This window comes from Ranitomeya imitator, chromosome 5 (assembly GCF_032444005.1).
Source record: "Ranitomeya imitator isolate aRanImi1 chromosome 5, aRanImi1.pri, whole genome shotgun sequence".
Taxonomy (NCBI): domain Eukaryota; kingdom Metazoa; phylum Chordata; class Amphibia; order Anura; family Dendrobatidae; genus Ranitomeya; species Ranitomeya imitator.
Genome location: NC_091286.1, coordinates 25,091,438 through 25,109,871, shown reverse-complemented (window position 1 = coordinate 25,109,871; position 18,434 = coordinate 25,091,438). Strand labels below are relative to the sequence as shown.

Here is an 18,434-nt window from a genome sequence, read left to right as displayed (position 1 = left end):
GTGACGGAATATGAACAAGTCTTCAGTAAACACCCATTGGACTTCGGACGGATAGAAGGGGTAGAACACACAATCCCCACAGGTGACCATCCCCCAATAAAAGAAAGATATAGACCCATACCGCCCGCTCACTATCAATGTGCAAAAGATATGCTGAGGGAAATGAAACAGGCCGGGGTAATAAGAGACAGCTGTAGCCCCTGGGCGGCCCCTCTAGTGATTGTCAAAAAAAAGGACGGAACCATGAGAATGTGCGTAGACTACCGGAAGATTAATAACATCACCCATAAAGACGCCTACCCCTTGCCTAGGATAGAAGAGTCCTTAACTGCTTTGAAATCTGCTAATTATTTTTCCACCTTAGACTTAACAAGCGGGTATTGGCAAGTCCCTGTGGCTGAGAGAGATAAGGAAAAGACGGCATTCACCACACCAATGGGTCTATGTGAATTTAATCGCATGCCGTTCGGACTCTGCAACGCATCCGGTACCTTCCAGCGGCTGATGGAATGCTGCCTCGGACACAAGAACTTCGAGACCGTCCTCCTGTACCTAGATGATGTGATCGTCTACTCAAAGACTTACGAACAACACTTAATAGACCTGGCAGAAGTGTTCGAAGCCTTATCCAGGTATGGCATGAAAGTCAAGCCATCCAAATGTCACCTTCTCAAGCCAAAGGTACAGTACCTGGGACACATCGTGAGTTCGGAGGGAGTAGCACCAGATCCCGAGAAAATAAGCGCCATAAGGGATTGGCCAAGACCTACCAGCGCAAAAGAAGTGAGACAATTCCTGGGATTGGTGGGTTACTATCGCAGATTTATAAAAGGATTTACCAAGTTGGCAGCACCCTTGCAAGACACCTTGGTAGGGCAGACGAAGAAACCTTCAAACCGAAACCCTCCTTTTCAGTGGAACGACGAAAGGGAAGACTCCTTTGAACAACTAAAGAAGGCACTAACCGGAGAAGAGGTTCTGGCATACCCAGATTACCATAAACCTTTCATCCTATACACCGATGCCAGTAATGTGGGACTAGGAGCGGTGCTGTCACAAAAGCAAGAAGGTCGGGAGAAAGTCATCGCCTTTGCAAGTAGAAAGCTCCGGCCTACTGAAAGAAATTCAGAAAATTACAGCTCCTTCAAATTGGAACTACTGGCAGTAGTTTGGGCTGTGACGGAGCGTTTCAAACACTATCTGGCCGCTGCAGAATTTATTGTCTATACTGACAACAATCCGTTGACCCACCTGGACACAGCCAAATTAGGTGCGTTAGAACAGCGATGGATAGCCGGTTATCTAATTACAACTTCATAATCAAGTATCGAGCAGGTCGCAAGAATGGAAATGCCGATGCCCTATCCCGGATGCCACACTTGAGAGATGTAGAAGAGGAAACGGGGGAGCTTGAAGAAATTGAACTACCAGCCTTCCATCGTCCCAAGGCAAAACATCATCAGTCAAGTACCTATCAGAAACAACAAGAGGTGAATTTTAATCCGTTAGCACACCATAGATGGGCTGACACCCAAGACAGCAATCCGGCTGTGAAGTTGGTGAAGGAACTGTTGACTGAGCAAAGTGCATATCCCTATGAGGATGCCCCAGAAGAGACGCATCAACTCTGGAAAGAGAGAGGCAAAATGTTCCTGTATCAAGGGAAGCTCTGTAGAAGATACACCAATCCGAAAACACATGAATTGGTTTGGCAGATTATTGTGCCTAAACAAGATGTGAAGATGGTCCTCGAAGCTTACCATAATGGTGCTGGTCACTTCGGTTGGAAAAAGTTAGAAGTACTTCTAAGAGAAAGATTTTATTGGGTCGGGATGAGAAAATCAATCGAACAGTGGTGCAGAAATTGTGGCCCGTGCAACCTCAGAAGAAACGATCAAAAGAACCAAAGAGCACCACTGCAGCCCATAATCACCAAACAACCACTTGAACTTGTAGCCATGGACCACGTGAAGTTGACACCAAGCCGGTCCGGCTATGTCTATGCCTTGACCATCGTGGACCATTATTCACGTTTCTTGGTAGTAGTACCCGTAAAAGATCTGACAGCAAAAACAGCAGCCAAAGCGTTCCAAACGTACTTTTGTAGACCCCATGGATATCCGGAACAGGTTCTCACCGACCAAGGTACAGCCTTTGAATCAGAGATCTTCAGAGAATTCTGTAATATGTATGGTTGCAAAAAGATCCGGACGACGGCCTATCATCCACAAACAAACGGCTTATGCGAGAAGATGAACCATATTGTAATAGACCTACTAAAGACTTTACCTGAGACAGAAAGGAATCAATGGCCAGAGAAATTGCCTGACTTGGTGGATCTGTATAATCATGTCCCGGTGAGCTCCACCAACTGCACCCCAGCTTACCTTATGCGTGCAAGACCCGGCCAATTACCAATCGATCTAGAAATGGGAATTCTGAAACCAGACGCAGAAGTTCAAGACTCCAATTGGGATATCATACGGCAAAAGCAGTATTGCCAAGTGCAAGAGAGTGTGGAAAGAAGCCTTCAGCAAACTAGAGAAAGACAAGAGCGAACTTTCAACCAGAATGCTCTAGCGACCCCATTAAGACCGGGTGACCAAGTGCTCAAGAGAAATCGTCGAACCAATAAACTGGACAATCAGTGGGAAGCCGTACCCTACACAGTTTTACCAACAAGAGTGGATAATCCTAAAATGTGTCTCATTAGCAAAAACGGAGGCTTAACATCTGTACTAGTGTCAAGAGACAATCTTAAATTATGTCCGGAAGCATTGAAAGAGCCAGACGTTGTCCAGCCAGAACCAGAAGTTATTCAACCCATACAGGTTCAACCAGTAAAGGAAAAAGAAGAGGAAGTGTATCACACCTGTATAGGAGACTTTCCCAAAACCCTACTAACATACCATGGTGCAGTAGTGGTTCCCATGGTGGCCTTTTACCCAACACCGAACCCAATACCAGAAGTCCCAAGACAGGAAGAGGCTGACCCCGTACTACAGGAGGTTCCAGGCCAGGAAGAACAGATTCCTGGTCAGAGTAATCCCATTCACGGTGGACTTGCCAACTCCATAGTCGTGGAATTATCTTTAGCAGAGCGGGCAGATACTACATCCGCAGTAGACAGTAGTACACCACATGAAGAGACACCGCTATTACGTAGATCACAGCGTAGTACCCAGGGTCAATTACCGGCCAGGTATGCAGATTACCAACTATAAAGCTCATAATGTGAATTGTATATATGTTATGCCGTATATAGTTAAACAGAAAATGTAGTATAGTCATTGCTATCAGTCTGCAACGTTTAAGCCCAGTGCCTACAGAGACTTGTCTGTATGAACTTATTGCATATTCTTGAACTTTTTATCAGCCCGGAGGCACTAAATCAAAGCTCCGGAAAGACTGCTTTTTGAACTTTGCTTTTTGCTCTTTTTGAACTTTCTTTAGACTTTATATTGATAACTCCGTTGGAAAAATGGAACTAAATTCCTGGACACTAAGTACAGTGCCGTTCCTAATACCTTCAAGGATAGAACTGTATTAATGGACGCTATTTGAAGTGACTTTATACAGAACTCTATTTTTGTTTCCTTGAGTGGTTTTTGTAACTTTTCATTTTTAAGACTCTGTACATATTAATTGTTATTTCAAAATGTTATTGTCCCACAGTCCCGGAGTACTGTTCTTAACTAAGGGGGAATGTGGCACCCCTAGGGGTATTTGCCACAAAAATAGTTACTGACAGTAAGTACAAATACTAAAATAGCAAGACTGCACTACCACCTCCGGCCAGAAGGGGGAGCTCCAGAGACTCCCCTTGATCCATTCTGGTCTGAGAGAAGAAATGGCAGTTGGGCCAAGGAGCTGATAGTGAGAGGTCATACAGTTGAATCTCTAACAGCCCTGTGACTGTTACCAGGCCTAAATCACCGGCCTGAGGAGAAGAGGGATAGAGAAAAAGGACATTGTGAGAACCGGGTAGCATTAATCACTACCCAGAACAGGCGCAAAGACGGATACCGGATCCGTGGCTGTATTCATTATATATAATACAGCAACCGGAAAAACGTGAGGTGATATCAGCTTCACTAGGGTCGGATGCAGCAACAGACACAGAGTTCAGCGGTACTCCCAGAGGGGGTAAACCGATAAAAGGACTCGGGTTGCCCGTCGAACCAGGACCCGGAGGGGACAGATTGGGCCGGCAGCCAGTTCACATACAGCAGCAGGGCCACACAGAAATTGCGCACAATAAGAGGCGAAGACCCCGGCAGGGTCAAAGTAATTCAGAGTTCCCATACAGACTCCGGTGACAGGACTGGTTGTAAATCCTTTTATGTTAAAGTAAACTGGTTAAACGTTTCAGTGCCTCAGTCTTTCATTTGGACAATAGCCATCTATCCAGGATCGAGATCGTCACCGCTGGGAGAACCTGCTGCTGATCAAGTAAGTGCCTGTCCCCTCATGATACCCCTTACACTGTGCATTGCCTGAGGCCACAGCACCGGGTCAAGCCACCCGTGACATCCCCCTCAAGAGACAGACTCCATTGGTCCGGTGCTGGGTATCCCGGTCTCCTGGGCGTCACAGTTTCCTGTTCCTATCGGAATCCCCAGGTATACCTGCATCAGTTTGGATCCTGGGCTGTGCACCTGCCTGGGTTGGCTGCTGTGGGAGCACCTGGAGCTGCGGCATGTGGAGCAGCGTCGGGGGAGCCACTGCTTGCAGCCTCCCCCCTCATCTGTATGATCTCCGGCAGGGTCCGGGCAGCAGGCCCGGCTGAAGGAGGGAGCGCTGGAGTGCGGGCCGGCGGCGTCACACCGCTAAGGAGCAGCAGCAGCAGTATGGCGGGGGTAAGTGCGCTGAACGCCGCAGGTTTAAAAGGCGCCGGGGCTAGGAGCAAAATGTGCTCATAATGTTGTCCCCGGCGCATGAGGAGCACCCACCAGCGGGGAAGCAAGATAGCGCTAGCAGGATCAGCAAGCGCTAGAAGCAAATCCTCTGGCAAAAGAAGTGGGCGTTCTAGTGAAAGATCTGCCACTCAGATGAAACCAAGAGGTAGAGAAACGGATCTACTCAAAGGCCACACAGCGTCTCCACCTCCTAAACCGGTACCGTTATTGCTTAACTGGGTTAGTGTATATAATCCTCTACCTATTAAGCTGACCCCTTCCTTCTCAATACTCTCCCTCATAGGCTAAGAAAACCAGTAAAACAAAGCATGTGGAATGTGCCCTGTGTATGCAACCCCTTCCTGATGAATATCCCAAGAGGTTATGTCCCAGTTGCATTAATCAAACCTTACAGGAAGAATCTGCAGTAACAACTTCCAGTATCAGAGCCATAATCAGACAAGAGATTCAATCTCTGGGGTCTAGAGACTCAAAGAAGCAGGGAGACAGAAGTCTTTCCCCCGTCTCCAGTTTAGGATCAGAAGAGGGCCTAATCCGGTCATCTAATACCTCAGGGTTGTCGTCTAGCTCTTCTGAGGATGAGGGCCGAGCATGCTTTCCAATTGATAGCATAGAATTCCTTGTAAAATCTGTTAGGAATACTATGGGTTGCCCAGACATGAAGGAGACTAGGTCAGCACAAGATATTATGTTTGCTGGTCTAGCCCAGAAAAAAACGCGAGCTTTCCCAATGGTTTCTGCTGTTAAAAATCTCATCAAAAAAGAGTGGGACAAACGGGGTAAAGGATTTCTCCCATCCTCTTCCAAAAGACGTTACCCTTTCAGTGATGAGGAGCTGGAGTTATAGTCAAAAATCCCAAAAGTAGATGCGGCAGTGGCATCCACCTCCAAACAATCGTCCCTTCCTGTAGAGGATGCAGGGATTTTGTTGGACCCACTAGACCCTAAAACGGAGGCTCTGCTAACAAGGTCTTGGGAGACAAATACGGGAGCCTTCAAGCCTGCCATATCAAGTACATGCACAGCAAGATCGCTTTTGGTATGGATAGATCAGCTGGAGTAGCAGGTCAAAGGCAAAATAACGAGAGATAAGATCCTACAGGCAATACCATTGATCAGAAATGCTGCATCAGCAGATTCTCTCCGTTTAGCGGCCAGATCAGCGGGCCTAGTGAATTCGCCTCGTTGAGCCCTCTGGCTAAAAAGATGGAAAGGGGATGCACAGTCCAAATCTAGACTTTGACAATCCCGTGCCAGGGTGAGTTTTTGTTTGGAAAAGTCCTTGATAATATACTCAATAAAGCAGGAGAGAGAAGGAAGGGTTTTCCTAAATAATTTCTTCCTTCTTATAGGAGAGCATTTAGAAGACAGCCGTTTAACAGAAGGAGGCCGTTTGAGCCACAAAAAGACCGCTGGGATACGAAGGAAGCAAAGCAGAAAGGTGCCTTGTTTAGTGGCTCCGATACAACTAGACGTAGTAGATACCGTCAGTGATGGAATCCCAGTAGGTGGACGACTAAAATTTTTTCACCATAAGTAGGAATATATAACATCAAGTCAGTGGATCCTGCACCTAATAAAATCAGGACTAAAATTAGAATTTTTTCGACTCCCACAAGATACTTTTATTGTAACATCCCTGAGAGCACCGGAACAACAAGAGGCACTGCAGTCAGAAATATTCAGTCTATTGGCCAAAAATGTTCTCATAGAAGTACCAAAGAATCAGGAAAGAAGGGGATTTTATTCCACTTTATTTCTGATTCAAAAACCTGATGGTTCTTTCTGTACTATAATAAACCTTAAAATATTTAATTATTTTTTGTATGATCGCACCTGTAAGATGGAATCAATCAGGTCTACTATTAAACTTTTATTCCCTAGATGTTTCCTGACGGGATTAGACTTAAAGGATGCGTACTATCATCTACCTATCCATGCACAGCATCAACAATACCTCCGAGTGGCAGTCAACCTGGGAGGCCGGATCCGTCACTTCCAGTTTATAACAATGCCGTTCGGCCTTTCAATGGCTCCTCGTGTTTTCACGAAGGTCATGCTCGAGGTGATGGCCTATCTACGGCAACAGGATACATTAATTGTGCCCTACCTGGATGATTTTTTAATAATTAGAAACTCTGCCTCACAGTGTAAAGAGCTCTTGGCTAATACCATTTCATCTTTACAGGCGTTAAGATGGATTGTAAGCTTTGAGAAATCCAGACTTCATCCAGAAACCCTCCAATCCTTCCTGGGGCTACACTTGGACTCTGTAAGTCAGAGATGTCTCTTACCAGAATCCAAGAAGTTGACTATAATCTCAAAAGTTGGTATGGCGAGGTCTAACCCTCAAATGTCACTAAGAGACGCCATGTCTCTCTTAGGCTCACTCAACTCCTGCATCCCTGCGGTACAATGGGCCCAATATCACACTAGGACCTTACAGCATGAGATCCTATTTGCGCAGTACCATTGTCAGGGACGTTTAAATACCAAAATTATCCTTTCTAAAGAGGTAATTCTTTGTCTTGGTGGTTAGATAAAAACCATTTATCCAGAGGGGTCCCATGGACGATAAAACCTTCCAAAATAATTACCACTGACGTAAGCCCAGATGGGTGGGGGGCCCATTTAGGTCAGGATATAGCTCAAGGCCGCTGGAACTCTGTAGAGTTACAGCAGTCCTCCAATTGGAAGGAATTGAACGCAGTTAATTGTGCTTTGAATTGTTTCCTTCCCCAGCTCTGAGGATCTCATGTCAGAATTCTATAGGACAATATGACAGTCGTCGCATTTTTAAATCGTCAAGGCGGAACGCCATCGGGAAGTCTAATGTCTTCAGCAACAAATATCTTCGATCTAGCAGAAGTCAACCTCTTATCACTCACGGCTCTTCATATCAGAGGAGTAGAAAACTCAAAAGCCGACTTCCTCAGTCGCCACATGCTTTGCCAAGGGGAATGGACTCTCAATGCTCAAGTATTCAGGAAGATAATCAAGATATGGGGACTTCCACAAATAGATTTATTTGCGACCAGGGAAAACAGACAGGTGCAAATATTTGCCTCCCTAAACGCAGCGGATCATGCAAACATGATAGACTCGCTCCAGTATCCCTGGAAATTCAACCTAGCCTATGCCTTCCCATCAATGATGTTAATTCTATTAGTAATAAAAAAGAAAGGGAAGAAAAATCAAGGGTGATTCTAATATTACCCTTCTGGCCAAGAAGACCTTGGTTCTTATGCCTTCTCATGGTTCTCATGCCTTCGAGCGATATCGGTTTGTGATCCCTGGGTACTGCCCACCATCCCAGACCTACTGCCTCAAGGTCCATTTCATCACCCACAGGTGAAGGGACTCCACTTGACGGCATGGAGGCTTTTCTCAAGATTTGATTGATGCACTACTACTAAGTAGGAAAAAATCTACAACTTTAATATACAGTACAGTATGGAGGAAGTTTTTGAGCTTTTATGCAAAACCCCTCTCTAATACAGTTCCAATTAAATCTATCCTAGAGTTCTTACAAAGAGGTCATAAACTGGGACTCTCAGTGAATACATTAAGAGTTCATGTTTCTGCTTTGGGAGCCCTTTATGGTGCGACAGGTGGATGGCAAGATTCATTAAAGCATGTGAAAGGAGTACCCCAATACATATTCCACGTCTACCACCTTGGGACTTGAATCTAGTCCTGGACGCTTTAACTGAACACCCCTTTGAGCCATTACAGTCTATTCCTCTAAAGATTATCTCATACAAGGTAGCTTTATTGATAGCCTTAACATCTGCCAGAAGAGTTTGAGACATCCAGGCACTTTCTGTAGACCCTCCCTTCCTATTGACATACCAGGATAGGGTAGTTCTCAAACCAGATCCATCATACCTCCCGAAGGTAACAACAAATTATCATAGGTCTCAAAAAATTTTTCTTCCTTTCTTTCATGACAATCCATCAAATCCAGAAGAAGAAAAGCTACACACATTGGATGTGAAAAGAGCAGTCTTGACCTATATAGAGAGAACCCAGTCCTGGAGACAGAGTAGGGCTCTGTTTTATATCTTTTCAGGTTGACAGAAAAGGTCTCGGAGTCACAAAGGCTACCTTGTCCCGATAGATTAGAGAGGCCATCTGTCTAGCCTACTCGGCAAAAGGCAAAGCTCCTCCAGAAGGTGTGAAGGCTCATTCGGCTCGCGCTGTATCGTCCTCTTGGGTGGAGAAAGCGGACATCTCCATTGAGCTAAAATGTAAGGCCGCAACTTGGTTGTCACCCTCAACCTTTTATAAACATTATAGCTTGACCTATCTTCTTCGTCTGACTTAACCTTTGGGAGAGCTGTCCTCAGCACGGTGATCCCACCCAGGTGAAGGTTCTCTGTAAGTCTCTCAAAGTGGGTGCTGTCGTGGTGAAGGGTAAAAAGCCGGATTACTTACCGGTAATGCTCTTTTAATGAGTCCACGACAGCACCCTCTTACTTCCCACCCTAGTTAGTTATGTATAGTTATTCACACAGTATTAAACGTTTCATGGGTGAATATAAATAAGCAGAACGTGTAAGATATTACGCGCATTTATTAATTTCACAACGGCGGTTCCTCTTGTACTCTAAAAAACAACTGAGGAAGAGAGGGGGACCGCCCTTTTTATCTCTGTAAGTTTCCTGTTCCTATGGGCGGGTCCCTCTCTAAAAGTGGGTGCTGTTGTGGACTCATTAAAAGAGCATTACCAGTAAGTAATCCGGCTTTTTCCTGCCAACACTTGGGTATTTGTAGCTAATTTTTCTGCTGCAAATACCCAATGTGTACACATACCCTTAAACAGAGGAAGCTACTTTGTCCTTTCTTGTATTGCTCAAATTCATAAAAAAAAAAATAATAATAATAATAATAGTAATAATGTAGTTTCCTACAGTTTTGTGTACACACCTCCCTCCTTTGCAGACCAATTTATCTCCATGGTTACAGACTATGCAAAATCCCCTTTGTAGTCTGATCTTGTAGATATGTTACTCCATTCCATCTGCCTTCTATACTTGAAACTTACAGACAGTAGAAGAAAAAACTACAGCATCAGACTACAGATAGGCTTTGATTGTAGTCTGTTGTCATGGAGACACATTAGTCTAGATAGAAGCTGTAAACTTATACCATTCTGTAGTTGTTAGTACAATGGTATTGTTAAGTTTCTATATGGATAGACTGTATATACGGAAGTTGTGGTACATCTATATATATAATTGTCTAAGGGTTTTTCCGTCTGTCTGTCTGTCTTTCTGTCTGTCTGTCTGTCCTGGAAATCCCGCGTCTCTGATTGACGCGGGATTTCAGCAACGGGCACAGCAACGGGCACAGTGACGATGATGTCATAAAGGATGTAGAAATCCCACGTTTCTGATTCAGCGACGGGCACAGTATCGACGTAGATGTCATAATGGTTGCCATGGCGACGATGATGTCATAAAGGTTGCCTCGACCAATCAGCGACTGGCACAGTCTGCCGCGAATTCTGGAATCATCATTGTCCATATACTACGGGGACATGCATATTCTAGAATACCCGATGCGTTAGAATCGGGCCACAATCTAGTTATTTATATAGATATATATATATCTATATATATATAACTATAACTATAATTATAGGTGAAGACATGGGTGGGTACCTTTGATTTAATGGGTTATTTCTAGATTAACCCCTTGAAGCTGAGAGATTATACTCTGCCATCTTTGGCATTTCCGTAGACAAGTAATTGAATGGTAATACACTCAACCACTGCGCCATCATCTGGGTTGCCAACCATCCATACATTTACGGACAGTCAGTGAAAAACATGTGCCTTTCTTCTGCTGTCCATAGTGTCTGGCAGAAAAAAAAGCAATGTCCATAACTTTTTTTTTTTCTCTGTAGCCTCCCACTGCGCATGTGCAAACACTCCTGGGAGCTTCAGTACAGTAAACTGGAGAGAGGAGAGTGCAGAGGTGGCCTCGAGGAAGAGTGGTAGACATCAGCCAATCAGTGCTTAGCCCGGGCTTCTTTCCCGCACTTACCGTCTACACGGCCCTTCGACCTCCTCTGCCTCAGAACAAGAAGACACCATTCTGGCAGAATCTGATGTGCAGCTACTGCTTCGGGCTCCCCAAGGCCGTGCGGCTCTCACATCTGTACTCCATAATTGATTCATTGTATCCTCCATTGTAGTGCCGACAACAGTCCCATGACTCCCACCACCGGACGGTACCCTAGTCCGCCATCGACTCTCCAGGCAGTGTCTTCCTCCATCAGGAGTCCTCCTGCTGCTGCTACTACTACTAAGTCTGAGCTCGTCAACCAGTCCGTTGGGTGGTTTTACCACCGTGTGGACCATGGATGGAGGAATCTATTGCTCAATCTGCTTCTCTACAGTCTAACTAGATTATAGTGTGGTTGTGACTGTATGTATACTATGGTATGGATAATGGGACGTTACGCCACACTATATCATACATAGTATATACACAGACGGCACCATAATATATACTTGTACAGAATAGTAATAATAAAACTAATCTGGAGCTGTGTACAAGTATATACTATGGTCCCGTCTGTGTATATACTATGTAGGATATAGTGTGGATTCCAGCTGTATCCACACTATATATATACTATATAGTATATATTATTATGGTGCTGTGTATGTAGCAATCCCCTGGTCGCCAGCAGTAGTATATACATAGCACAGTGCAAGGCACAGTTACAAAGCTCCCCTGGAATTGTATATAAAATAATATATCATACATATAATAATATATATTATATGTGTGCTGCTTTTGTAGCTCCACTCTTATTATTATACATAGACAGTTGAAAAGCAATAAAAACACATTGGAGTGGTATATCAGCTGAAAATCGAAGAGAACGGGAAGACATTAAAATGTGTTTTTTTGCAAGAACTCTCCAAGATCATGTACCAACTCCTGAAATGCAGTGATCAGCTGTAAAAAGAACCCATCAGCATATTTTTCCTACTCCAGCTTCTACAGCGAAAATATAGTATTATATCATATGACGCCCATTGAGATGAATGTTATCGGGTTGTAGAGCCAAAGCTGCTCTTTATAGCAACTTTATAATGTGGGGTGTGGATAGAGGATGAGGATAAAGTCTGCAGCAATTAATCACAGCTATTCTGACTCTGTACCTAGGCTGCGAGTGTAGGGCTCTTGAGACACAGTTTCTTGGCTGTCTCTATGTACAAGTACTCACACGGAGAGATTTCATCAGATAGCTTAACTCGTCTGCAGAGGAACGAATTAAGATTCCAGAAGAAGGTTTATTTTCAAGCAGCTGAATTCTTGTAGTTGTGTACAATTATAGTAGATAAAAAAGGCAATTCTGATCAAGAGATGCAAAGACACAACATGGCTGATAAACTACAATTTGTGGGACATGACACGAGCTCTACGGAATATTTTGCAACTATATCAGGAGCCCTGCTAGACCTAGTGGGATGATTACCGCCCCTTGTGTTTTTTACACTATTTTTAATCTTGACTGCAATGTTATCTCTATTATTGATGCAATTCTAAAGAAGTCTAAATTTTTATTAAATTATGTAACTTAATATTTTGGTGCTTTTTGGAATTGTTTAATATTTTAGTGTAATATTTAGTTCATGCTAATCTTCTTCTTTTTTTTTGTATTTAGGAAAACAATTCCCCTTCTCCTGCTGCTTCTATTTTTGGATGGACATTTCCTCCAGGAAAGTAATGAATTGCGTTACGAAATTATTGAACGTACTGCCATTTTTTTTGCTTGCAACTTGACTCAAATTCCTTGGGTACCAATGAATACTACTTTTCTGATCTTAAGTAATAACTATTTATCAGAAGTGAACTCTTCATCATTTTCACTTTTGCTGGACTTACTTGTGTTAAAACTGGATGGTCAGAAAACAGAAAAGTTGACAGTACGTAAGGATAGTTTTAAAAATTTAACAAAGCTGATTGAACTTGATCTATCCTACAATAAACTCCTGCTACTCGATCAAGATGCCTTCACCGGCTTGTCATCACTTGAAAGTCTTGTTTTATATTCCAATCAGTTGAATGGATCCTTTTTAGAAAACAATTATTTTAAAGATTTGACCAATTTGGTCTACATAGACCTTTCATTTAACAATCTCACATATCTTAAGCCCCATCCTAAATTTTATAATTTATACAGGTTTGAACTACTAAATTTAAGGGAAAATCGAATATCAAGAATTTGTGAAGGGGACTTACACAGTTTCCAACAGAAAAAAATTAAAGTTATAGATCTGTCGCACAATCTGCTTTATCACTTGAATGCCACTGATTGGGAACATTGTGGGAATCCGTTCCGAAATATTGAGTTTGAAACTCTAAAGCTGGGTGGAAATGGATTCAACGAAAGAACCACAAAAGCACTGTGCAACGTGTTGAATGGAACCAAAATCTTATTCCTACAACTACGTTCTCACCTGATGGGACCAAATTTTGGCTTCAACAACTTTAAGAATCCAGATAATACAACCTTTGCTGGACTTGAGAACAGTGACCTTTTAATCCTTGACATCTCGAAAGGACTCATTTTTTCTCTGCAGCCGTACTTATTTGGAAAACTTTCTAAACTGTTACATCTTAATATTGCCGAAAACAAGATAAACCGCATTGAGACCAATGCCTTCCATGGCCTTCAAAACTTACAAATGCTCAATATATCCTATAACCTGTTGGGTGAATTATATAATGATTATTTTGATGGCTTGACCAGTTTAGTAGAACTTTACCTAAATGATAATCATATTGGAATAATACAGGATTATGCCTTTCAAAACCTTCCAAAATTAAGAACTTTGGATCTAACTAACAACGCCATTATGACGCTTGTATTTTGTGAATATCTGCCATTGTTACATTCTATTGGCTTGAAGGGAAATAAACTAATTTCTGTCCAGTCTGCCAAAGTGAAGACCTCAATTGTTAATTTTTCCAGGAACCAGCTGTCAAATATCGCAGAGTTTTTTTACTTTCTTAAGAACAATATGATTGAATATGCCGCCATTCAAAAGAACCAACTGTCCATTTGTAATTACCACGTTAGTATTCCAAAAAACCATTCACTCCTTTACTTAGATCTATCTGACAATATGATCCAGCTGATTTGGGAAAATGGTCAATGTTGGGACATGTTTAGGAATTTTAGTGCTCTTCAATCAATAAGTTTATCAAATAACCATATTCGATTCCTTCCCAAAGGAGTCTTTAGTGGCCTTACGTCTTTACAAGAGCTTAACTTGTCATCCAACTTTCTCACCCATGTCATGTCAGATCTTTTACCTGTCAATCTTCACACTTTGGATGTTTCTAAGAACCAACTATTGTCACCCAACCCAGATGTGTTTTTTGGCTTAGGAACCATTGATCTAAGACATAACCAGTTCATCTGTGAATGCCCCCTTGTTGATTTTTTGATATGGTTTAATACAACCAATGTTACATTAGCTGGTGATCGACAGGACATTTACTGTGCATATCCCGACAGGCTAAGGTTTGTCCCTCTTGATTTTATGGAATTTTCAGGCTGTGATGAGCCAACATTAGAGCCGCTCATGTTTGCGTTGTTTGTCTTCACAACAGTAATCATTGTGACTTTTATGACAACTGTGATTGTATATAACCATTTCCGAGGATTTTTCTTTGGATTCTACAAAAGGTTGATAAAATCTGTACTTGAGGAAAAGGTTCAAGAAGAAAAGACGTCTAAGTTTGATGCCTATTTGTGTTATGCCAGAAAGGATTTCCCGTGGGTTGAAAACGTCTTTATCAGAAACTTAGATTCTGACTATGGTGAGCAGAATCATTTTGGTTTGTGTTTTGAAGAAAGAAATTTCATTCCAGGAGAAGATCATATTGTAAATATTCGAGATGCCATTTGGAACAGTAAGAAAACCATTTGTGTTGTGACCAAACATTTTCTACAGGACGGATGGTGTGTAGAGGCCTTTAATTATGCCCAGAGTCGATACTTTACAGAACTCAAAAATGTCTTAATAATGGTCGTGGTTGGGTCTCTATCAGAGTATCAACTGAAAAAGTATAAGCCCATCCGGGCATATATACAAAGGTGTGAGTACTTGACATGGCCTGAAGATGATCAGGATGTTGAATGGTTTCTAAGCAGACTTTCTTATAAAATTTTACGAGAGGAAAAAATCAAAAACAAGGACTTAAAAGTCCGAACAGTAAGTTCCACTTTAGAATTACAACAAATAGGTGTTTCTTGAGTGGACAGTTTGGCCACTGTTCGGTAACAGAAGATTTCAGCGAGTTGAGTTTCTATAAGTGAAGCACTTTGCCAAATGTGAATTTGTATATAAACTATATCTGAAAATGTTTTCTCCTACGAAAGAAGTTATTGAAGTATTTTATATTCTAAAATATGTATAATAAAAGCAATTTAAGTCACAAAAAATTCTAATACACGTTCACATCCATAGAGGACAGTGTTCTACATGTTAGCCCTAGCTTAGGCTTTATTTTAAACTAAGTCTTCCCATACAAGCCCACATTAATGCCCGACCCTTATGTTCAGCTGAGTATAAGTATGTGGGTGTGCTTCTTTCCTCCTTACAAATAAAATGGTGGTCAGCATGCATATTTTTTTTTGCAGGCATTTGGGGATTTTGCTCAGAGTAATTTCTTCTTTTCTTGGCAGCTAATTCAATTACTCATGAAATGGCAAAGAGAATATGAAATGTGTGAATTACCCAGAGGGATAATTAAGGCGAAAAAACATCTATATAAAATTCCCCCCTCAGTGACTGGAGTTGCTTTTATATCCTATACTATTCTACATGTAGCATGTACAGTGGCATGTAAAAGTTTGGGCACCCCTGGTCAAAATGACTGTTAATTTTTAATTTAATAAGCGAGTTGAAGATGAAATGATCTCTAAAATGCCTAAAGTTAAAAATGACACATTTCCTTTGTATTTTAGCCTCCCAAAAAAGTTTTCATCTTTTACATTTTAAAAATTACAAATAGGAAAATGAGCTGATTAAAATGTTTTGTCACTCTGTATGGTTAGTACCTAGTAGCACCCACTTTTGACAGTATCACAGTTTATAGAAGCTTTTTGATCCCAGACAAGTCTTTCAGTTCTTGTTTGAGTGATTTTCATCCATTCTTCCTTGGAGAATTCTTCCAGCTCTGTGAGATTCCTGGGTCATCTTGCACCCTCTGCTATTTTGAGGTCTAGCCACAGATTTTCAATGATGTTCAGGTCAGGGGACTGTGAGGGCCATTGTAAAATCTTCAGCTTGTGCCTCTTGAGGTCGTCTATTGTGGATTTTGACGTGTTTTCAGGATCATTATCCATTTGTAGAAGCCATCCTCTTCCTCTTTTCAACTTCAGCTTTCTTATTGATGGTGTTATGTTGGCATCAAGAATTTGTTGAAATTTAATTGAATCCATTCTTCTCTCTACCCGTGAAATATTCACCATGCCATTGGCTGCAGCACAACCCCAAAGCATGATTGATCGACCCCCATGCTTGCGGGTTGGCGAGATATTCATCTTTTGAAATTCTGTGCCCTCACTTCTCCACATAGACCTTTGATCATTGTGGCCAGAGAGTTTTATTTTAACCCCCTTGGTCCACAGCACGTGTTAAAAAAAATTAGGCTTGTCTAGATGTTCTTTTGCATACTTCTGAGGCTGAATTTTATGGTGAGGATGCAGGAGAGATTTTCTCCTGATGACTCTTCCATGAAGGCCATATTTTTGCAGGTGTTTCTGAACAATAGAACAATGTACCACAACTACAGAATCTGCTAAATCTTTCTGAAGGTCGATTGCTTTCAAGCAGCTCTCACTGACATTTTGCTTGGTCTTCCAGACCTTATCTTGACCTCCACTGTTCCTGCTAAGTGCCATTTCTTAATTACATTTCGAAGTGAGGAAAGGGCAATTTGAAAGTGCTTTGCTATCTTCTTATAGCCTTCTCCTGCTTTGTGGGTCTCCACCAATGTCATTTTTCAGAGTGCTAGGCAGCTGCTTAGAAGAACCCATGGTTTTTATAAAGCTGAGAAATTTGCATCACCTGGCCCTTCCTAATGATGATGGTGAACAAGCCATAACCCTAACGGGTTAATTAAGGTCTGAAACCTTGGTCAAAATTATCTGAGCACACAAATCTCCAAGGGTTCCCAAACTTTTGCATCGACCCACTTTCCTTTTTGTAATTTTTAAAATGTAAACAATATTTTTTTTTTTGCCTGAAATGCAAAGTAAATGTGTCATCTTTAGCTTTAGGCCTTTTAGAAATAATTTAATCTTCAACTTGCTTAACTGTTCGCAAAAACAGCAATTTTGACCAGGGGTGCCCAAACTTTTACATGTCACTGTAAATATGGATATCATTAAATGCAGAATGTTAAAGAGAATTTATCACCCTAATAACTGTAATTAAGCAGGTATTATTATGACTACTGAATGGCCTTACAAGAACGTTTTCCTGAAAATGCTTTTGGCCAATTATCCAAGGGGTAAATGATGTTTGACATATCATCTGATCTATCGCAGCCCCTATATAGGGGTCTGGAGGTTAAGTGGCCACAATACCACAGACTGGCATGTAGGTCAGATCCCCCATCCATCAGCATTGTATTCACTTTTACAAATAATACAGATGTGTATCTGGTTATTAAACAATGATTAAGGTTATTATTATTATTGGTTATTAAAAAAGTTTTCCAGTTTGACTCCTTCAGCTTGCATGTAACACAATTCAATGCAAGCTGCTTAGTGCTGTCCCGTGCCAAGTCCTCTCTCTGCTCCTCTAATCTAAGCTTTCACCTTATAAGATCAAAGAAAATAACCTGAAATCTCATAGGGTTGGCGGTTACATTAACACCACGGAGAGGAGAGTAAGGGGCTATGGACTGAGCCAATGACTTTAGCACAGGAAAGCAGAGCAGCTTGCACTGTTTTGCATTGCATGCAAGCTGCAAGAGGAGAACATGTTTAATAAAAATAAAAAAAATAGAAAATGTGAAAATAAAAAGGAATTGCAAATTTTTGAAATTATATGTATCGCAATAAAAACTGTTTTCAATGATATAAAAGATTTTAAAAGAGCAAAAAAAAAACAGACTCAGAGGCTGGAGAGGGCAGAGCATGACAGTCACTGCTTAGAGCTTTGTTCCCTGTACCATGCCCATCTCCCTCAGTACTACCAGTTGACATGTTTCCTGGAACTTTTTTTTATAAGACCGAAACCTTTTGTGTGCATTCTGTTAATAGTTTTATCAGTCTAAGTGTCACAACTTTCAATATTTGATTGGCTGTTTTATGCACCAGTATATCATACTTTACTATGTTATGTTTCTGGAGGAAATCATCTTCTATAGATATACTATAAGGATTCCTCGTGGGTACAGTGGCACTTACTAAATTCTTCAGTGACCTTAAAGAATTGTGTGAAATTTTTTTATTTTTTTATTATACAT

The 18,434-nt window shown here is 41.7% G+C and overlaps 1 protein-coding gene across 1 annotated transcript in view; it reads left to right on the top strand.

Moving 5' to 3' along the window:
* TLR5 (toll like receptor 5) overlaps positions 1-15,390 on the top strand; it is a 66,956-nt gene extending 51,566 nt beyond the window's left edge. The window contains exon 3 of the mRNA XM_069768450.1: positions 12,607-15,390. Coding sequence (XP_069624551.1) covers positions 12,607-15,208 — 2,602 coding nt within the window. The 3' untranslated portion in view covers positions 15,209-15,390. The remainder of the gene's footprint in view (positions 1-12,606) is intronic.
* Positions 15,391-18,434: the final 3,044 nt, after the last annotated feature.